An 18,037-nucleotide genomic window follows, 5' to 3' on the forward strand; every position below is an offset into this window, starting at 1 on the left:
GTGGTCCCTCCTAGTCCTACAAAACATAAACACGTGGTAAACAGTAACACATTATAGTGACAGTTTAGGAAGATCACAATGGTGGTGGTGGTCCCTCCTAGTCCTACAAAACATAAACACGTGGTAAACAGTAACACGTTATAGTGACAGTTTAGGAAGAATACAATGGTGGTGATGGTCCCTCCTAGTCCTACAAAACATAAACACGTGGTAAACAGTAACACGTTATAGTGACAGTTTAGGAAGATCACAATGGTGGTGGTGGTCCCTCCTAGTCCTACAAAACATAACACGTGGTAAACAGTAACACGTTAGTGACAGTTTAGGAAGAATACAATGGTGGTGGTGGTCCCTCCTAGTCCTACAAAACATAAACACGTGGTAAACAGTAACACGTTATAGTAACAGTTTAGGAAGAATACAATGGTGGTGGTGGTCCCTCCTAGTCCTACAAAACATAAACACGTGGTAAACAGTTACACGTTATAGTAACAGTTTAGGAAGAATACAATGGTGGTGGTGGTCCCTCCTAGTCCTACAAAACATAAACACGTGGTAAACAGTAACACGTTAGTGACAGTTTAGGAAGAATACAATGGTGGTGGTGGTCCCTCCTAGTCCTACAAAACATAAACACGTGGTAAACAGTAACACGTTAGTGACAGTTTAGGAAGAATACAATGGTGGTGATGGTCCCTCCTAGTCCTACAAAACATAAACACGTGGTAAACAGTAACACGTTAGTGACAGTTTAGGAAGAATACAATGGTGGTGGTGGTCCCTCCTAGTCAAACTAAACAAACATAAACAGGTGGAACACTTAGTACAGTTAAACATGTGTGTCCTAGTCACAAAAAACAGTAACAGTAACACGTTATAGTACAGTTTAGGAAGATACAATGGTGGTGGTGGTCCCTCCTAGTCCTACAAAACATAAACACGTGGTAAACAGTAACACGTTATAGTAACAGTTTAGGAAGAATACAATGGTGGTGGTGGTCCCTCCTAGTCCTACAAAACATAAACACGTGGTAAACAGTAACACGTTATAGTAACAGTTTAGGAAGAATACAATGGTGGTGGTGGTCCCTCCTAGTCCTACAAAACATAAACACGTGGTAAACAGTAACACGTTATAGTAACAGTTTAGGAAGAATACAATGGTGGTGGTGGTCCCTCCTAGTCCTACAAAACATAAACACGTGGTAAACAGTAACACGTTATAGTAACAGTTTAGGAAGAATACAATGGTGGTGTGGTCCCTCCTAGTCCTACAAAACATAAACACGTGGTAAACAGTAACACGTTATAGTAACAGTTTAGGAAGAATACAATGGTGGTGGTGGTCCCTCCTAGTCCTACAAAACATAAACACGTGGTAAACAGTAACACACGTTATAGTAACAGTTTAGGAAGAATACAATGGTGGTGGTGGTCCCTCCTAGTCCTACAAAACATAAACACGTGGTAAACAGTAACACGTTATAGTAACAGTTTAGGAAGAATACAATGGTGGTGGTGGTGGTCCCTCCTAGTCCTGCAAAACATAAACACGTGGTAAACAGTAACACACGTTATAGTAACAGTTTAGGAAGAATACAATGGTGGTGGTGGTCCCTCCTAGTCCTACAAAACATAAACACGTGGTAAACAGTAACACGTTATAGTAACAGTTTAGGAAGAATACAATGGTGGTGATGGTCCCTCCTAGTCCTACAAAACATAAACACGTGATAAACAGTAACACGTTATAGTAACAGTTTAGGAAGAATACAATGGTGGTGATGGTCCCTCCTAGTCCTACAAAACATAAACACGTGGTAAACAGTAACACGTTATAGTAACAGTTTAGGAAGAATACAATGGTGGTGGTGGTCCCTCCTAGTCCTACAAAACATAAACACGTGGTAAACAGTAACACGTTATAGTAACAGTTTAGGAAGAATACAATGGTGGTGGTGGTCCCTCCTAGTCCTACAAAACATAAACACGTGGTAAACAGTAACACGTTATAGTAACAGTTTAGGAAGAATACAATGGTGGTGGTGGTCCCTCCTAGTCCTACAAAACATAAACACGTGGTAAACAGTAACACGTTATAGTAACAGTTTAGGAAGAATACAATGGTGGTGGTGGTCCCTCCTAGTCCTACAAAACATAAACACGTGGTAAACAGTAACACGTTATAGTAACAGTTTAGGAAGAATACAATGGTGGTGGTGGTCCCTCCTAGTCCTACAAAACATAAACACGTGGTAAACAGTAACACGTTATAGTAACAGTTTAGGAAGAATACAATGGTGGTGGTGGTCCCTCCTAGTCCTACAAAACATAAACACGTGGTAAACAGTAACACGTTATAGTAACAGTTTAGGAAGAATACAATGGTGGTGATGGTCCCTCCTAGTCCTACAAAACATAAACACGTGGTAAACTGTAACACACGTTATAGTAACAGTTTAGGAAGAATACAATGGTGGTGGTGGTCCCTCCTAGTCCTACAAAACATAAACACGTGGTAAACAGTAACACGTTATAGTGACAGTTTAGGAAGAATACAATGGTGGTGGTGGTCCCTCCTAGTCCTACAAAACATAAACACGTGGTAAACAGTAACACGTTATAGTAACAGTTTAGGAAGATTACAATGGTGGTGGTGGTCCCTCCTAGTCCTACAAAACATAAACACGTGGTAAACAGTAACACGTTATAGTAACAGTTTAGGAAGAATACAATGGTGGTGGTGGTCCCTCCTAGTCTACAAAATACATAAACAAAAAACATAAACACGTGGTAAACAGTAACACGTTATAGTACAGTTTAGGAAGAAACAATGGTGGTGGTGGTCCCTCCTAGTCCTACAAAACATAAACACGTGGTAAACAGTAACACGTTATAGTAACAGTTTAGGAAGAATACAATGGTGGTGGTGGTCCCTCCTAGTCCTACAAAACATAAACACGTGGTAAACAGTAACACGTTATAGTGACAGTTTAGGAAGAATACAATGGTGGTGGTGGTCCCTCCTAGTCCTACAAAACATAAACACGTGGTAAACAGTAACACGTTATAGTAACAGTTTAGGAAGAATACAATGGTGGTGGTGGTCCCTCCTAGTCCTACAAAACATAAACACGTGGTAAACAGTAACACGTTATAGTAACAGTTTAGGAAGAATACAATGGTGGTGGTGGTCCCTCCTAGTCCTACAAAACATAAACACGTGGTAAACAGTAACACGTTATAGTAACAGTTTAGGAAGAATACAATGGTGGTGATGGTCCCTCCTTGGCCATCCAAAACATAAACACATGGTAAACAGTAACACGTTATAGAAACAGTTTAGGAAGATCACAATGGTGGTGGTGGTCCTTCTTAGTCTTACAAAACATAAACACGTGGTAAACAGTAACACGTTATAGAAACAGTTTAGGAAGATCACAATGGTGGTGGTGGTCCTTCTTAGTCTTACAAAACATAAACACGTGGTAAACAGTAACACGTTATAGAAACAGTTTAGGAAGATCACAATGGTGGTGGTGGTCCTTCTTAGTCTTACAAAACATAAACACGTGGTAAACTGTAACACACGTTATAGTGACAGTTTAGGAAGAATACAATGGTGGTGATGGTCCTTCCTAGTCCTACAAAACATAAACACGTGGTAAACAATATCAAGTTATAATAACAGTTTAGGAAGAAAACAATGGTGGTGGTGGTCCCTCCTAGTCTTACAAAACATAACACGTGGTAAACTGTAACACACGTTATGGCAACTGTTTAGGAAGATCACAATGGTGGTGGTGGTCCTTCTTAGTCTTACAAAACATAAACACGTGGTAAACAGCTAATGTCAGTTTAATTGACGTTCAAAGATCAGTTAAAACTCTGTGCAGAGCAAAACAGTAGAATCAATCTAATTTCATAATGGCTATTCTGAACCAAACCCAGGTCTTTATGGTTGATATGGCGTCATATGAGAACTCACACTTTAAATATAAATCTTTGTAACAACATTAACACTGGTGTCCGGGAAAAATCAAAAGCGATAAGAAAGTTGGACGAGTGGTCTTAACTTTACCTAAGGTTGACTTCTGTGAAGGTCGCTCACTTCTGTCTATACATTTAATATCGCCTATTTTGCTTTCATATATCGGGAGTTCCGTAACAATTTCATAGTATGTAGAAGATTTCATATCAAAGCTCTGAAATATGAAAAGAATTTCATTCCTGTTTAGTGCTTGGAGGTCATAGCTTGTGCCTAATCCTTTTGTACTTATTCAGACAATAAGATATGTTTAAAGCCAAAGGTCAGAACTGAAATGGACCCATTAATAGCCCCGCCGTCTCCTACTACATCAGTGCATGTCCATCGAGATATAAATCGCCACTAGATGACCGTGACATGACATCTCTATCAAATTTGGCGTATAATAACACTAAAACTTTCTCTTTATAGAAGGTTTCTTCCTAAAATACCCACATGGTATGCAAGACCGCCAACACAGCATGTCAAAAAGACTGGACACATATGTATGTCTTACATTTGATATAACCACGTTATTACAACCACGTTAATGTTTTCACGCCTATAGGTTTGAGTTTTCCCTAATTGAAGAGTGATGGCGATGTTTTGCTGTTAACGAATATTTGTCGACTTTATTATTTGAATTTGATTGAATAAATTTTCTTAATTTGGGAAATTTGCACTGACATTCGAGTACGAAACAATGCGTACTTTTGTAACATTTTGCTGCTTAATTAACCTAACCTACCCTGTAAAAGAGGACAAATGTTCCACGCTTTGAACCCGCTGACCCCCATGAACTGGCCCACTGTCACCTCCAGGAAGAAGAGTGGTACTCCGGCGACGACAACACATATCAGGTAGGGGATTAGAAATGCACCTGTGGTGACAAAAACAAATAAGGGTTAATTTCCATACATGATTTGATAAATGCTATTGTCGCACCGCCATGACAGGAAATGTGTCACTCAAGGTGTAAACGATGTCCATAGATAATTTAACATTTATAACTTTTTTAAGGAATGTAAGATTAAAGTAAGAAAAACATGTAATTAAAGATAAAAAGAACAATAGAAATAAAAATAATTGTAAAACTTGTTTACTTTGTGTTAATAACTAAATTTAAAAGTTTGTATAACTATTTTGTTAAAAATGGAGAAAAACTGGAAATAAATAGAAACGACATAGTCACTTTTTCATATTATTATCTTTCGGCGAGTGTAAACAAAGTGTCATTTCGGACGACCTCCCATGTGTGCAACATGTTGCGGTGTGTGAATGTCTGTATGTTTTGTGAGGCTGCTGTATTGTGTTGTTTCTCTATCTGGGGGCTTGCTTCAGTAATGTAGAACTACAAAAAGAATTCCACTGTTGTACGGATATATAGTGTCGGTGAATAAGGTGACAAACATTACAAGGTGGCAATAACTTGAAAATAAAACAAATTGTTTCAACTCAGTTTTGATCTCGAAAACGTGACACGAATATCTAACTAGGCATGTCAGCATTTAAAAATTGTTTTATTATTTAAACACTTACCTTTAAGTTATCATTATCATTTTATATTTGGTTTTGACTCGCAAATACCATAAACACCACAAACTCAATTGAAAAAGATTCAAGATAAAACCAGAGATAACAATAATTATCCCAAATTTGTATTTCAATACGTAATTTTAAAAAGAATATCAAAATTATGTTTGCTATCACATTTCTGTGATAACTGAGATTTTAGTAATCTGATTAAGGCAAAACTATAGCCAATGAGCCAAGCCAATGACCGTCTATAACAGGTCAATCCTTCAAACGGGGCCAGTAAAATGCTGATGAAGCAACGAACATTCAACCAGTAAATGATTGACCATTTTGTTCAGTCATGTCCTTGTTAGTTTCTTCTTGGTTAACATATTTGCGACTTGAAATTAAAAAAAAAATTATCAATTCATCCATTTCGTAGTGCTGTGTATAGTCAGAACGTGCTTAAAACAAAATGCCATAAAGTAAAAGTAGCAATACTCATACAAATTTAGTGCTCTTGTCCTAAAACATGAATGTACTATTGTGTTAATAAGATAGCAATCACTAGAAAATGCATTAATTCAACCTTCTGCAAATCTACACCAAATCTAACTTGCGAAATGAATTCATTAAAATATGTGTAAAAGAAAAAAAATCACCCCCACATAAATTTTTTTTTGTCCTACATTAAAAGAATATTTTCGTGTCACTTCTGTGCCGGCGTAATATGTACGTTTACCACATACGTGTATACAGAACAATAGCTGCAGTCAGTCATAGTGCAATTTGTACAAAATACACTTTTTGAATTATACAGAAAAGCTTTTAGTCAACAAATATCTCAAAAGTCATCGGTGGGTATGTATGTCATCTACTGTGATATGACTCTAAAGAAAGTGACCTACTGTCTTATATACAGATATAGTTATCATGTTTCCTCATCTAATCTCAGATAAAAAAAAACTTGTATATCTGGTACAATTATCAAAATAACGTAAAACTTGTAAGACGGTTGCAGTCACAATGACGAGAAAGTATAAAAGGACAGTCATAAAAAAGGCTTAAAAATATATTCTTAATCGCAAAATTCATGATCCATTGAAAGTTTTCGTAAACGCAAACTATTGTGAGCTCAAATTGTCGACGGTTTCCGATTTGAAGTTAACTAAATATCTGAATCGCAGACAGGCTTGAACGGTAGTGAATGTCTCGGTAGTAGGAAAGCTTGTCTTGTTCACAAAATGTATTGGCGGTCATAAATCTTGTCTTCATTATAGAAAGGTTTCTTGGTCAATTAAGTTAAAATAAAAGCGTTTTCGTGTCAGATTTTCGGAATCCATATCATACCATTATCACGCAATAACTGAGCCACGTAACATTTTAGAGGAAGCGTTAAGTTGCCAACCAATCGGCGTATAAGATTTAAGGAACTATTTTAAAAACTTCCACTCTAGTTTATGATTTAAATATTCGTTACAGAAAGCTCTGTATTATCGTGCTGTAAACATCTATAACCAGAGCCAGGTGTGGCGATATGGATTACATTGCTTAAGGACAGGAATGACTCTGATGGCAACGACACAGCTCGCACATATCATTACATTTCCAGGGGATCTGTAATGAATTATCGCTGTCCCTTGGGTGAAGGGAGGCCACAACCAAGATGATTTCGGGGCGATGTGAACAGCATTGCTGGTAACCTCACTAATTAACGTATATTATCATAATACCTTCCCCTTGTTAATAACTCGGCAATTACTTCGTGTTTGCACGATGCAATTATGCTACTCACAACAAGATATGTTGTGGATTTACAAATGCTGACATTCCCTCTGATGTGATATAGGTGAAGATATCTTTGATGTAGCACCTGGTATTCTCCGTCAAGTTTAGAATATATTGAACTTTTGTAAGGTCTATAACTTAATGTCTTTTTAACAGTTAACGTCATTTGAGAACGGCCTCTTTTAACACAACACAAATAGCCCGCATCCACACAAGACATACAGACATTCCCATAACACGAATACCCCGCATCCTCACAGGACATACAGACATCCACACACACAACACGAATACCCCGCATCCTCACAGGACATACAGACATCCACACACATAACACGAATACCCCGCATCCTCACAGGACATACAGACATTCACACACATAACACGAATACCCCGCATCCTCACAGGACATACAGACATTCACACACATAACACGAATACCCCGCATCCTCACAGGACATACAGACATCCACACACATAACACGAATACCCCGCATCCTCACAGGACATACAGACATTCACACACATAACACGAATACCCCGCATCCTCACAGGACATACAGACATTCACACACATAACACGAATACCCCGCATCCTCACAGAACATCCAGACATTCACACAACACGAATACCCTGCATCCTCACAAGACAAACATACATTCACACACACGAATACCCCGCATCCTCCCAGGACATACAGACATCCACACACATAACACGAATACCCCGCATCCTCACAGGACATACAGACATTCACACACACAACACGAATACCCCGCATCCTCACAGAACATCCAGACATTCACACAACACGAATATCTGCATCCTCACAAGACAAACATACATTCACACACACGAATACCCCGCATCCTCCCAGGACATACAGACATTCACACACACGACACGAATAGCCCGCATTCTCACAGGACATACAGACATTCACACACAAAAAACACGAATACCCCACTTCCTCACAAGACAAACAGACATTCACACACACAACACGATTACCCCCGCATCCTCGCAAGACATACAGACATTCACACACGCAACACGAATACCCAGCATCCTAACAGGGCATACAGATATTCACACACACAACACGAATACCTGTATCCTCACAGGACATACAGACATTCACACACGCAACACGAATACCCATCATCCTAACAGGGCATACAGATATTCACACACAACACGAATACCCCGTATCCTCACAGGACATACAGACATTCACACACACAACACGAATACCCCGTATCATCACAGGACATACAGACATTCACACACACAACACGAATACCCCCGCATCCTCAAAGGACATACAGACATTCACACACACAACGCGAATACCCCGTATCCTCACAGGACATACAGACATTCACACACACAACACGAATACCCCCGCATCCTCAAAGGACATACAGACATTCACACACACAACACGAATACCCCGTATCCTCACAGGACATACAGACATTCACACACACAACACGAATACCCCCACATCCTCAAAGGACATACAGATATTCACACACACAACACGAATACCCCGTATCCTCACAGGACATACAGACATTCACACACGCAACACGAATACCCCGTATCCTCACAGGACATACAGACATACACACACGCAACACGAATACCCAGCATCTTAACAGGGCATACAGATATTCACACACACAACACGAATACCTGTATCCTCACAGGACATACAGACATTCACACACACAACACGAATACCCCGCATCCTCAAAGGACATACAGACATTCACACACACAACACGAATACCCCGCATCCTCACAGGACATACAGACATTCACACACACAACACGAATACCCCGTATCCTCACAGGACATACAGACATTCACACACGCAACACGAATACCCAGCATCTTAACAGGGCATACAGATATTCACACACACAACACGAATACCTGTATCCTCACAGGACATACAGACATTCACACACACAACACGAATACCCCGCATCCTCAAAGGACATACAGACATTCACACACACAACACGAATACCCCGCATCCTCACAGGACATACAGACATTCACACACACAACACGAATACCCCGTATCCTCACAGGACATACAGACATTCACACACACAACACGAATACCCCGTATCCTCACAGGACATACAGACATTCACACACACAACACGAATACCCCCGCATCCTCAAAGGACATACAGATATTCACACACACCACGAATACCCCGCATCCTCAAAGGACATACTGACATTCACACACACAATACGAATATCCTGCATCCTCACAGGACATACAGACATTCACACACACGAAACGAATTCCCCGTATCCTCACAAGACTCATTACATACAGGGAAGAAAATTACCCTAGCTGTTCACTGGACGTTAAGTTTCATCAACCAACCAACCAATGTTTGAATGAAAATAGGTTTCACAATTTCTCTTGTAACCTCTTTAATGACATAATCGGTGTACTGCACTATGGCAAAGATGTAGACATATATTTTGAATAAAATTGTTTTCAAACAAGACCAAGGATATAACGTCGACTAAAATGTCCTGATTATCAGAAGCAATACTAAAATCATACTTTAATGCAATAAGAACTGAAGCACTGGCTAGTCAACTAAAATTGATAAGTAATAGCGTTACCTAACGTGAAATAAAACTAAAAACAATAGAGAGAATATTGCCTAAAACAATGCACTAATTACAACACATGTGCTCCGCTGATTACACATTGATATATACACATGCAAAACTTGTGCAATAACATGAACGTCCGGGGCTCCATGATTACAAGCCCTCTCTACCAAAATTGACACCGAATTCTTCCACATCGTAGCCAAGGTGCAATTAATGTCAATGTGTGTAAACATTGATTGACCAGATGCTTATCTCGACCCGCATTGAATAAAGAAATGTAACATAGATTGTTATAGAGTTAAATTATATACGGCTTATACCGATAGTATTGGGTTTTTTTTATCGCAACAGCGAAAGTAGCAAATGAATATGGTTCCTACCAAAGAATTCTGGCAGCTATTTGTTATCTTTTTATGCATATGTTTGCATGTTTCCGGCTTTAGCGTATAAAATGCGATATCGAACGATATTTTTGTATCAATCTCTGTGTTATTGCTACAACATCTCTATAGTACAGACTTTTGTAAGGTTAATATGGTGTTATATCAATCTGGGAGAACGGTGTAAAATGAACTTAAAGCTTTCACGTCAATATATCAAAATAGAAATCCCTGTTAACTCAATATGTACGAATTATCCACCTTTAATTATTTTGTTGTGTAGAGTATAGACTACATGTATTGTTCATTACAAATTAATTCATTTCTTTATTTATTCTTAATTGATATCATACTCAGTTGCACATTACTTATCAAGCATAATACAAATTGTAATGCTACAAGCATTGTTATCGATTAGTCTTGCTAGTGCATGTCACCTTTGCGTTGTTAAGTATTAAAATGCTATATCGATCTATAGAAGTTTCGAATAATATAAGGTTAGACAAGCATTATTGTAGTTACAGTTACAATTACATTCCTGTTTGTATCTATGCATCTGTGTGTTGAGTTTAATTTTTAACATACGTATGTGAGACACGCTTATCGAGATGTTTCGCTTACAATCTTGTCTTATACTTGATTCAAAATTGTACTAATAATGCATAGAAATATTTAAAATAAGAAATAACAAACGATGCTAAAAAATCCATAATATAAAAATAAAAAGTAAGACTTTATAAAAACTGTATGCTCACCACCGCCGTTTTTATAGCAAAGATATGGAAATCTCCAAACGTTTCCGAATCCAACAGAAAATCCCACGCAAGCTAAGAGAAAATCAATCCTGGAAGACCATGTCTCTCGTTTGTTTAGCCCTTTGGTGCTTTCCTCTCCATGGTCAAAGAATAATTTCCCTTCCTCTTCGAATTTCTCCGTGCCATTCTGGGTTTTCTTCATGGCGATACTTTCCCACTACAGGTATGAGGCACGAGTGAAAGGATAGCCTATACACCTATGAGTTAGGAGGTTGTAGTATGGGGGTCGCGAAGGGGATCTCCTTTGACGCCAGAAATGTGTATGTAGCTGTTATGTTACACCTTTAGCAGATGTTAGTTTACCCCCATCTGCAGAGAGCGTGTCAATGCTGCCATCGTAAATATAATGTTACGTAACAGTGTTTTAATTGTATTATATTTCATATTCTAATATAGTTTATAAGATGACATGTATTATTATTTTCCATAAAAATAATCTGACAGTCGGATACATATATTGAAACGAACCGAACTGTTGACTTATTTCGTAATATTATGTTATCTTAAGTCTGTCTTGCATAACAGCCATCCTCCATTTAACTATTCAATAGGATACACAAACCAACCACATGAAAGGTATTTTCACGGCGACAGAGGCACTGGTTCAATAATGATATTTTTTATGGTGCTGACCTGCAGGTGGGGATTGTTCGATAGATGAACATGTAATGATACTGAAAGAACAGCTGATATTGAAAGAAAAAGCTTGAGCTCAATGTTAAAATAAATTCGCAGTTTTCCTTATTTTCCTTATACAGTTAGCATATATGAAAACATTTCATGATTCTAATGAAGACGTATTGTCATGCAGGTTTAATCAGAATGCTGATATGCATTCGTATCTAAATATGTTATCGTGTATCGATTAATTGTATAATGGGCAGTTTATATGATAGTACATAAATTGTGAAATTTATGAGAAATTCCTTTCTAAAATATGGTATGTCGTGCCATTTTGCTTAGTAAGAAATTATCCTCTTTGTTACTGGTTTTGTGCATCCTTGTAGTAGTGGAATACTTGCCCTTTTATAGCGCTATGTTAGACAACATTAACCATGCATGTAGGGTGTTAACATTATACGCGTTGTCCCCGTTTTGTTATCGTAAAAGGCGACTAAATTTAAGACATTATATTTTCTCCTTTCCTTACCGGAATTTCTTCTTCCTAGCGTCTCCTTTGACAACGCCTGGCTTGTGGCCCTGAGTTGAGTGTTCGCACCTGTGTGTAAGGCTCCGGGTTATATCCCCTGGCAGAGATACATCATAATATTAAGTAATCAAGCAAGCAAACAGTGTTGTATTGTTTTCTATACTGAGGGTTATATAACATGTGTAGAACTGACGGGAATCATTAAATGAAAATATCACTGTATATCACAAATGAAAAGTTTCAAATAAAACCCAAATAGTTATAATTCTTAACAGAAAGTTTGAATAATATGACAAAAATGCATATTCTAATAAAATATAAGCCTGTTTGACGTCTAGTCTTTGAACCGCTTTCCACTTCTACTTCAGCGCCAACTTTATAGCCAGATAAATATAATCCTCTACATCATACAATTCAATAAAGTATCAAACTTAATCACAAAACAATATCTAAACACGTCAACACACATTCAATTAACAAGGTGTGTTTAGGCATAGGACAACCTGAAGCAAAAATCAATACTTATGTTTGGTTTTTAGTTTATCGGGTTTTTTTTTTAAATTCACTTCACATGTCCTTTATTTCTAGAAAGCATTAACCTATTCCGAAGTCATAAATTCATTCAACTCCGATAAAATTTTGACGATGCCCTTATCTGACGAATAAGGAAGTACACCGTCCATGATTATGTAACATCTCCATAAATATCAATTGTAAACTTGCTGGATAGTACACAGTATACATTGGTAACCTTTAAATGAATTAGTTTGGAAACGTATGCAAACAAAGTGAGGGGTTCCTAATGAAAGTGTATATATCATCTTGAACAGGTTGGCTGCCTTGTATAGACCAACCAACTAAATAAGTTTACATCGACCACAGTGTTACAGTTTGTAAATTTTTTGTTGTATGTTATCAAAACGGTTGAATATTAGTTAGCTACTAATTGTAATTAAAATCTAGGTTCTCATATAACACTAGATAGAAAAGATAAAAAAATTGGTCTTCAACTCCAAGGACCATTTCGAAGGTCTATTTAAATTTAGTTAGTTCTTCCCTAAAGCGGGTTTCTATATTTCGCCCTAAAGAGGGTATCTTCATATCGCCGTAACGGGGTGTCTGCGGATCGCATGTTTTGAGCTAGCACAATAATAATAATAAAAAAGCACAATAATGTAACTTTGTACCTTAAACATCATAACAAATGTTTTGTTTTTTTAGGTTTACTAATTATGCCAAAAAAATCATAAAGCATGTGAAAATCGGAGACTAAATCCGGAACCACAAAAAAATCAAGAGCAGGGGATTTGGACTTCAAAGTTTGGGAAGCTGAAAATATAAATATTAAATTTATTTGGTTTTAAAAGAAAAAAATCTTCGTATCTGCTCGTGTTCCATTTTTTTTTTCTACAAATAGAGAGGGATTATGTAATATGTCTACCAGTGTTTAGGTCTCAATGTAATTTGTATCATTTGGCAACTGACATTACTATGACATTCATCTTTAGTATGTATCAGTACTGTCAATACAAAAGTCATCTAATTGGAAGATTTGTAGAATGTTTTAAACTTTACCGTGAAAGATGTGTGGAGGTTTTGTTTAGCAAACACGGAGTAAACCCAAACAGACTAAAAAATGTTTAACATGGACACTGATAAGAGTAGCAATTCAATGTGTGGTGTCAAAAGAGACAAGCTTTAAAACTTTGGAAAGCAGTACAAGGTATGAAGTTCCTATTATCTTACTACGCTTGGAAAAAAGGTAGGTCAACAGTTCAGATATTTTAATTTCTTTACAGTCCTGGAAATATGTAATGCATGATTTTGCCAACGATTACTTGTAGTATTTCATCTTTCACACAAAGTGCCTCACAAATGAACCAAAGGCAAGTTTAAACCAGGGGAAAATGAAGCTTGGGAGGTACTTCTGTTGCTCAAAGATATAGCAGGACTTTTTGCCCAAAGAACAAAATTACCCACAGAGGAGGACCTGTGTAAGATTTGTTGTCATAAGATTTCACGGAGATATTTCCAAATTAAACATATGGTCTGTAGAGGCATATAGAAACGAATAATATGAGGAACAAACTATTATCAAATATATTGCTATGTTTTCGCAAAATCGTGAGATATTGTTTATTGTACAAACATTCGACTGTTTATTAGCCTCACTTCCGTGCATACAAACTCTTAATAATAGTATTTGATAAGCTCGTGAATACCATCCCACTTGATCCATATAGAAAACAACAAGACAAAAACATTATATGCATGCTGTAATTACGCATTAGGTACTTCCCAGAAGGGATGTTGTCCTTAAACCAGTATTTGTTTTTCAAAGATATAAGGAAGATTGAAGTACATTTAATAACTCAAATAAGTGCTTCACCGCCGACAAATGGTATTTTTTCACTATCAAAAACAGAAGTAGATGATTTAGTATTTTTCTTCAGTCACAAAAGTTACTTATTTTACACCATTACCACCATTGGAACCTTTGAGCTTCCAATTTTACACTATCAAAAACAGGAGTAGATGATTTAGTATTTTTTACACTTTCAAAAAAAGGAGCAGATGATTTAATATTTTTTACGCTATCAAAAACAGAAGCAGATGATTTAGTATTTTTCTTCAGTCACAAAAGTTACTTATTTTACACCATTACCACCATTGGAACGTTTGAGCTTCCAATTTTACTTCAAGTTAAAAATATGAAAAATAATTAATTAAAAATATGAAAAATAATTAATTGCATCCCGAAAAAATTCTGTGGCACTATATCATATATGGAATGAAATACTGATTGCGCATGCACCAAAGGCAAAACGAATGATTTTATATTAATTAGACATATATATACACGATTAAACACCAATTATTGTTCAAATAATGAATATCATTTATGCTCTGTCGGCGGTGGAGCATCTTTAAAAGCAGTGCATTTTTAACGGAATAGTATATAAATATTCTCATTGATTCTTGCCCAGCGAACCTGAATCTGAATATTAATTTGACTTTCAAGTACCATTATTGTTTGATTCCCCTGCCCCTGTCTGCATTCTTTTATCTTCCTGTTTCTCTGTCCCAAAAGAGTTCACAAATTGTTCATTTCAAGATTCCAACCAAAGCATTCAAACGTAAATATACTGTCCCTCCCCTGTTTTTGGGAAGGAATTAACGTTGAAGTTATATGAACAACCACGTCACCCTGAGCACCACATTATGTGTGGATATTTTAACACAAATTACCTAAAATTCATCTTACAGAACATGTATAAATTTGATTGCCATTTAATTTGTATTTAATTCAAAGCAGGTGAAACACGTTTGTTGAAATAGTTCAAATATGGTTGGGCATTTTTCTTCTTTTTTTTTCACCCACAACTTGCCTTCTGGTTTTCTTCCCTAAATTGTGTTTATATACGGTATAAGATATAGTGTAAATGTAAAAAGATTTTTCATACATTTTTTAAAGAAAAGCTAACATATTTCAGTTGCTCCTAAGTCAAAAGGGTATGTCTTTTTTTCATATTTACCATAAGGTGTCTAATTTTGGGATCATCTAAGTGATTATTCAGAGATATGATATGGGGAACAGCATGTGGACTTTGATGTGACCGATGAAGCACCTGAAAATCGCAAGACAAATTGAAATGTCTTCAGATATCTACTCCTAGTTCGACAGATGTTGAAAGTGGATATGTGGCTAGCTCATTACTCAGTACTTGTTTCTCAGGGGAAGAACCCTATCTATGTACAAAGCAGTGACCGTATATGTGTGCTCTTCCCACAGAGAAATTCTCACAATATTTGGGATCTATGAGATACTTAAATTGGTCTTTGAAACACGAGTTTTATAGTGTGTCTCCCACCACTTTGACCGTATATGTGTGCTCTTCCCACAGAGATTCTCAAATTTGGTCTAGAGAAAATTGGTCTTTGAAACACGAGTTTATACACATGAGAGAAACTATTGGTAGTGGATATGATGGATGGAAAGAATCTGTTTGCAATTAATTAAAGAACTTCGGGAGAAAATTGTTAGCTCCTGAAGTAACCGTGAAGAAACAAGCAACGAGAAAATCATAAGATCTAGAGCTAGAATCTTCCCGTGAAACTCTTAGAAAAGAAATCTCATCAAGTGAAGCAATAACTGGTCACCTCCTGTGTGTGATGTTAAAATTGCAGATTACAAAAAGAAAAATTAAATACTTTAAGATGGAATGAAAACTGTTCAGAGACAAATTAATTTCTGAATTGATGGGAAGCACCTATTCCTTTCGGCCAGGAGACCAGACCTAGACATTTCCTGAAAGGAGAACACGTTCCTCAAATCCATAGTCAGGATGCGTCAAGGGAGGCGTTAAATGTAAAAGAATTATTGAAAGGAAGAATATAAAATATAAAACCCCATATTTAGTCGCCTTTTACGATTACATATATGCAATGGAACAGCAGTGCCATTTTGCATGAAAAATAATAAGTAACCTCAGATGTCTGATTATGGTCACGGGAAGTTCGATATACATTCTGTATCGCAAAACGTGAATTTATTCAGGGTAGCGTCCTATGACCATCGTTTTTTCTTGTAATATACATTTGAAACAAGAAATTACATATAACAATTAATTTAAGGCCCTCAGCAAAGTTCCATAACTTATAAATATTAGATATTTTCTCATTGGCTAATACATTGTCATGCGGAGTTCGATATGTAGCATATCGATTCGGTTTGTACAGTTTCAGAAATTCTTTACCGTTTACATTGCACTTGTGAACTCCATACCCATTACGTTGAGTAATTCAGGGTGCCGTCCTATGACCGTTGGTTTCCTTTTTATTAAAGGGATAATTCAGTCTAAGAGTATATCGAAATTTGTTCATATATCGGAAACAAACCAGTTATCCTGGAAATTAAATTAGTTGGTTTTACTGTAATAAAAAGCCAACTGTGGTGAAATGTTCAAACTTGCTCGCTGTCCGCCATTACACATTGTAGTCGGACGTCTTGTATGCCAAACCCTGGTCCTAGCAACTTTTGTAAAGAGCTACTGAAATCACTATTACAGTTGCGTGTTTACCTTGTAAGGTGCATACGCCTGTCTTAAAAAAGCAATTTCATCATCTCATCGGTGGCTATGTGTTGCATTTGTTTAACTTATGTGATATTTGCTCGGGTTTGGGTACAGCGTACATATTGCTTCCTGCTTAATCGTATTGCTATACCATTTGGAATTCCAACGGTATATCGATTAAAATACATAACGATGTCGTGGAATTTGTCAATATCTTTGTTAATTTTCTTATATCTTTCATAAGTAATGTTGATCAATATTTTTATGCCATAATTTGCTACGTGGTTATGTAACAGAATTAGCCTCACTGAAATGTCCCTTTAACATGCACATCAGATAATCCTATATAAGGGTACAAATGATAGAGATATCCTACCCGAGGTAGGCCCTGAAGGTAGGGCGTTAGATTTGTACCTGCTGTCCCTATTGCATGATCGTATAAGGCAACTAAATTTAGGATCTTATCTTTTCTCTTTTTCCTAACTGATTTTATCTTTCCTAATGTCTCCCATGGCACCGCCTCACTTTTGGCTTTGAGTTGGGCGTTCGCCCTTGTGAGAAAGGCTCTGGGTTCTGTCCCCTGGCCTAGACACACCAAAGTCATGCAATACAGCCTCAAGTGACATGCGG

The 18,037-nt window shown here is 37.1% G+C and overlaps 1 protein-coding gene across 2 annotated transcripts in view; it reads right to left on the bottom strand.

Moving 5' to 3' along the window:
* Positions 1-18,037, bottom strand: part of LOC138319659 (sodium- and chloride-dependent taurine transporter-like) — a 37,881-nt gene that overhangs the window by 18,030 nt on the left and 1,814 nt on the right. The window contains exons 1-3 of one of the 2 annotated variants that reach the window (XM_069262809.1): positions 12,333-12,429; positions 11,123-11,339; positions 4,776-4,907 (exon numbers count right to left, since the gene is read on the bottom strand). In XM_069262809.1, the coding sequence (XP_069118910.1) occupies positions 4,776-4,907; positions 11,123-11,324 (334 nt within the window). In that variant the 5' untranslated portion in view covers positions 11,325-11,339; positions 12,333-12,429. Of the gene's footprint in view, positions 1-4,775; positions 4,908-11,122; positions 11,340-12,332; positions 12,430-18,037 lie in introns of those variants that run through there. The other variant, XM_069262816.1, reaches the window with a different exon arrangement.

The sequence above is a fragment of the Argopecten irradians genome, chromosome 1, assembly GCF_041381155.1.
Source record: "Argopecten irradians isolate NY chromosome 1, Ai_NY, whole genome shotgun sequence".
In the NCBI taxonomy this organism is placed as follows: Eukaryota; Metazoa; Mollusca; class Bivalvia; order Pectinida; family Pectinidae; genus Argopecten; species Argopecten irradians.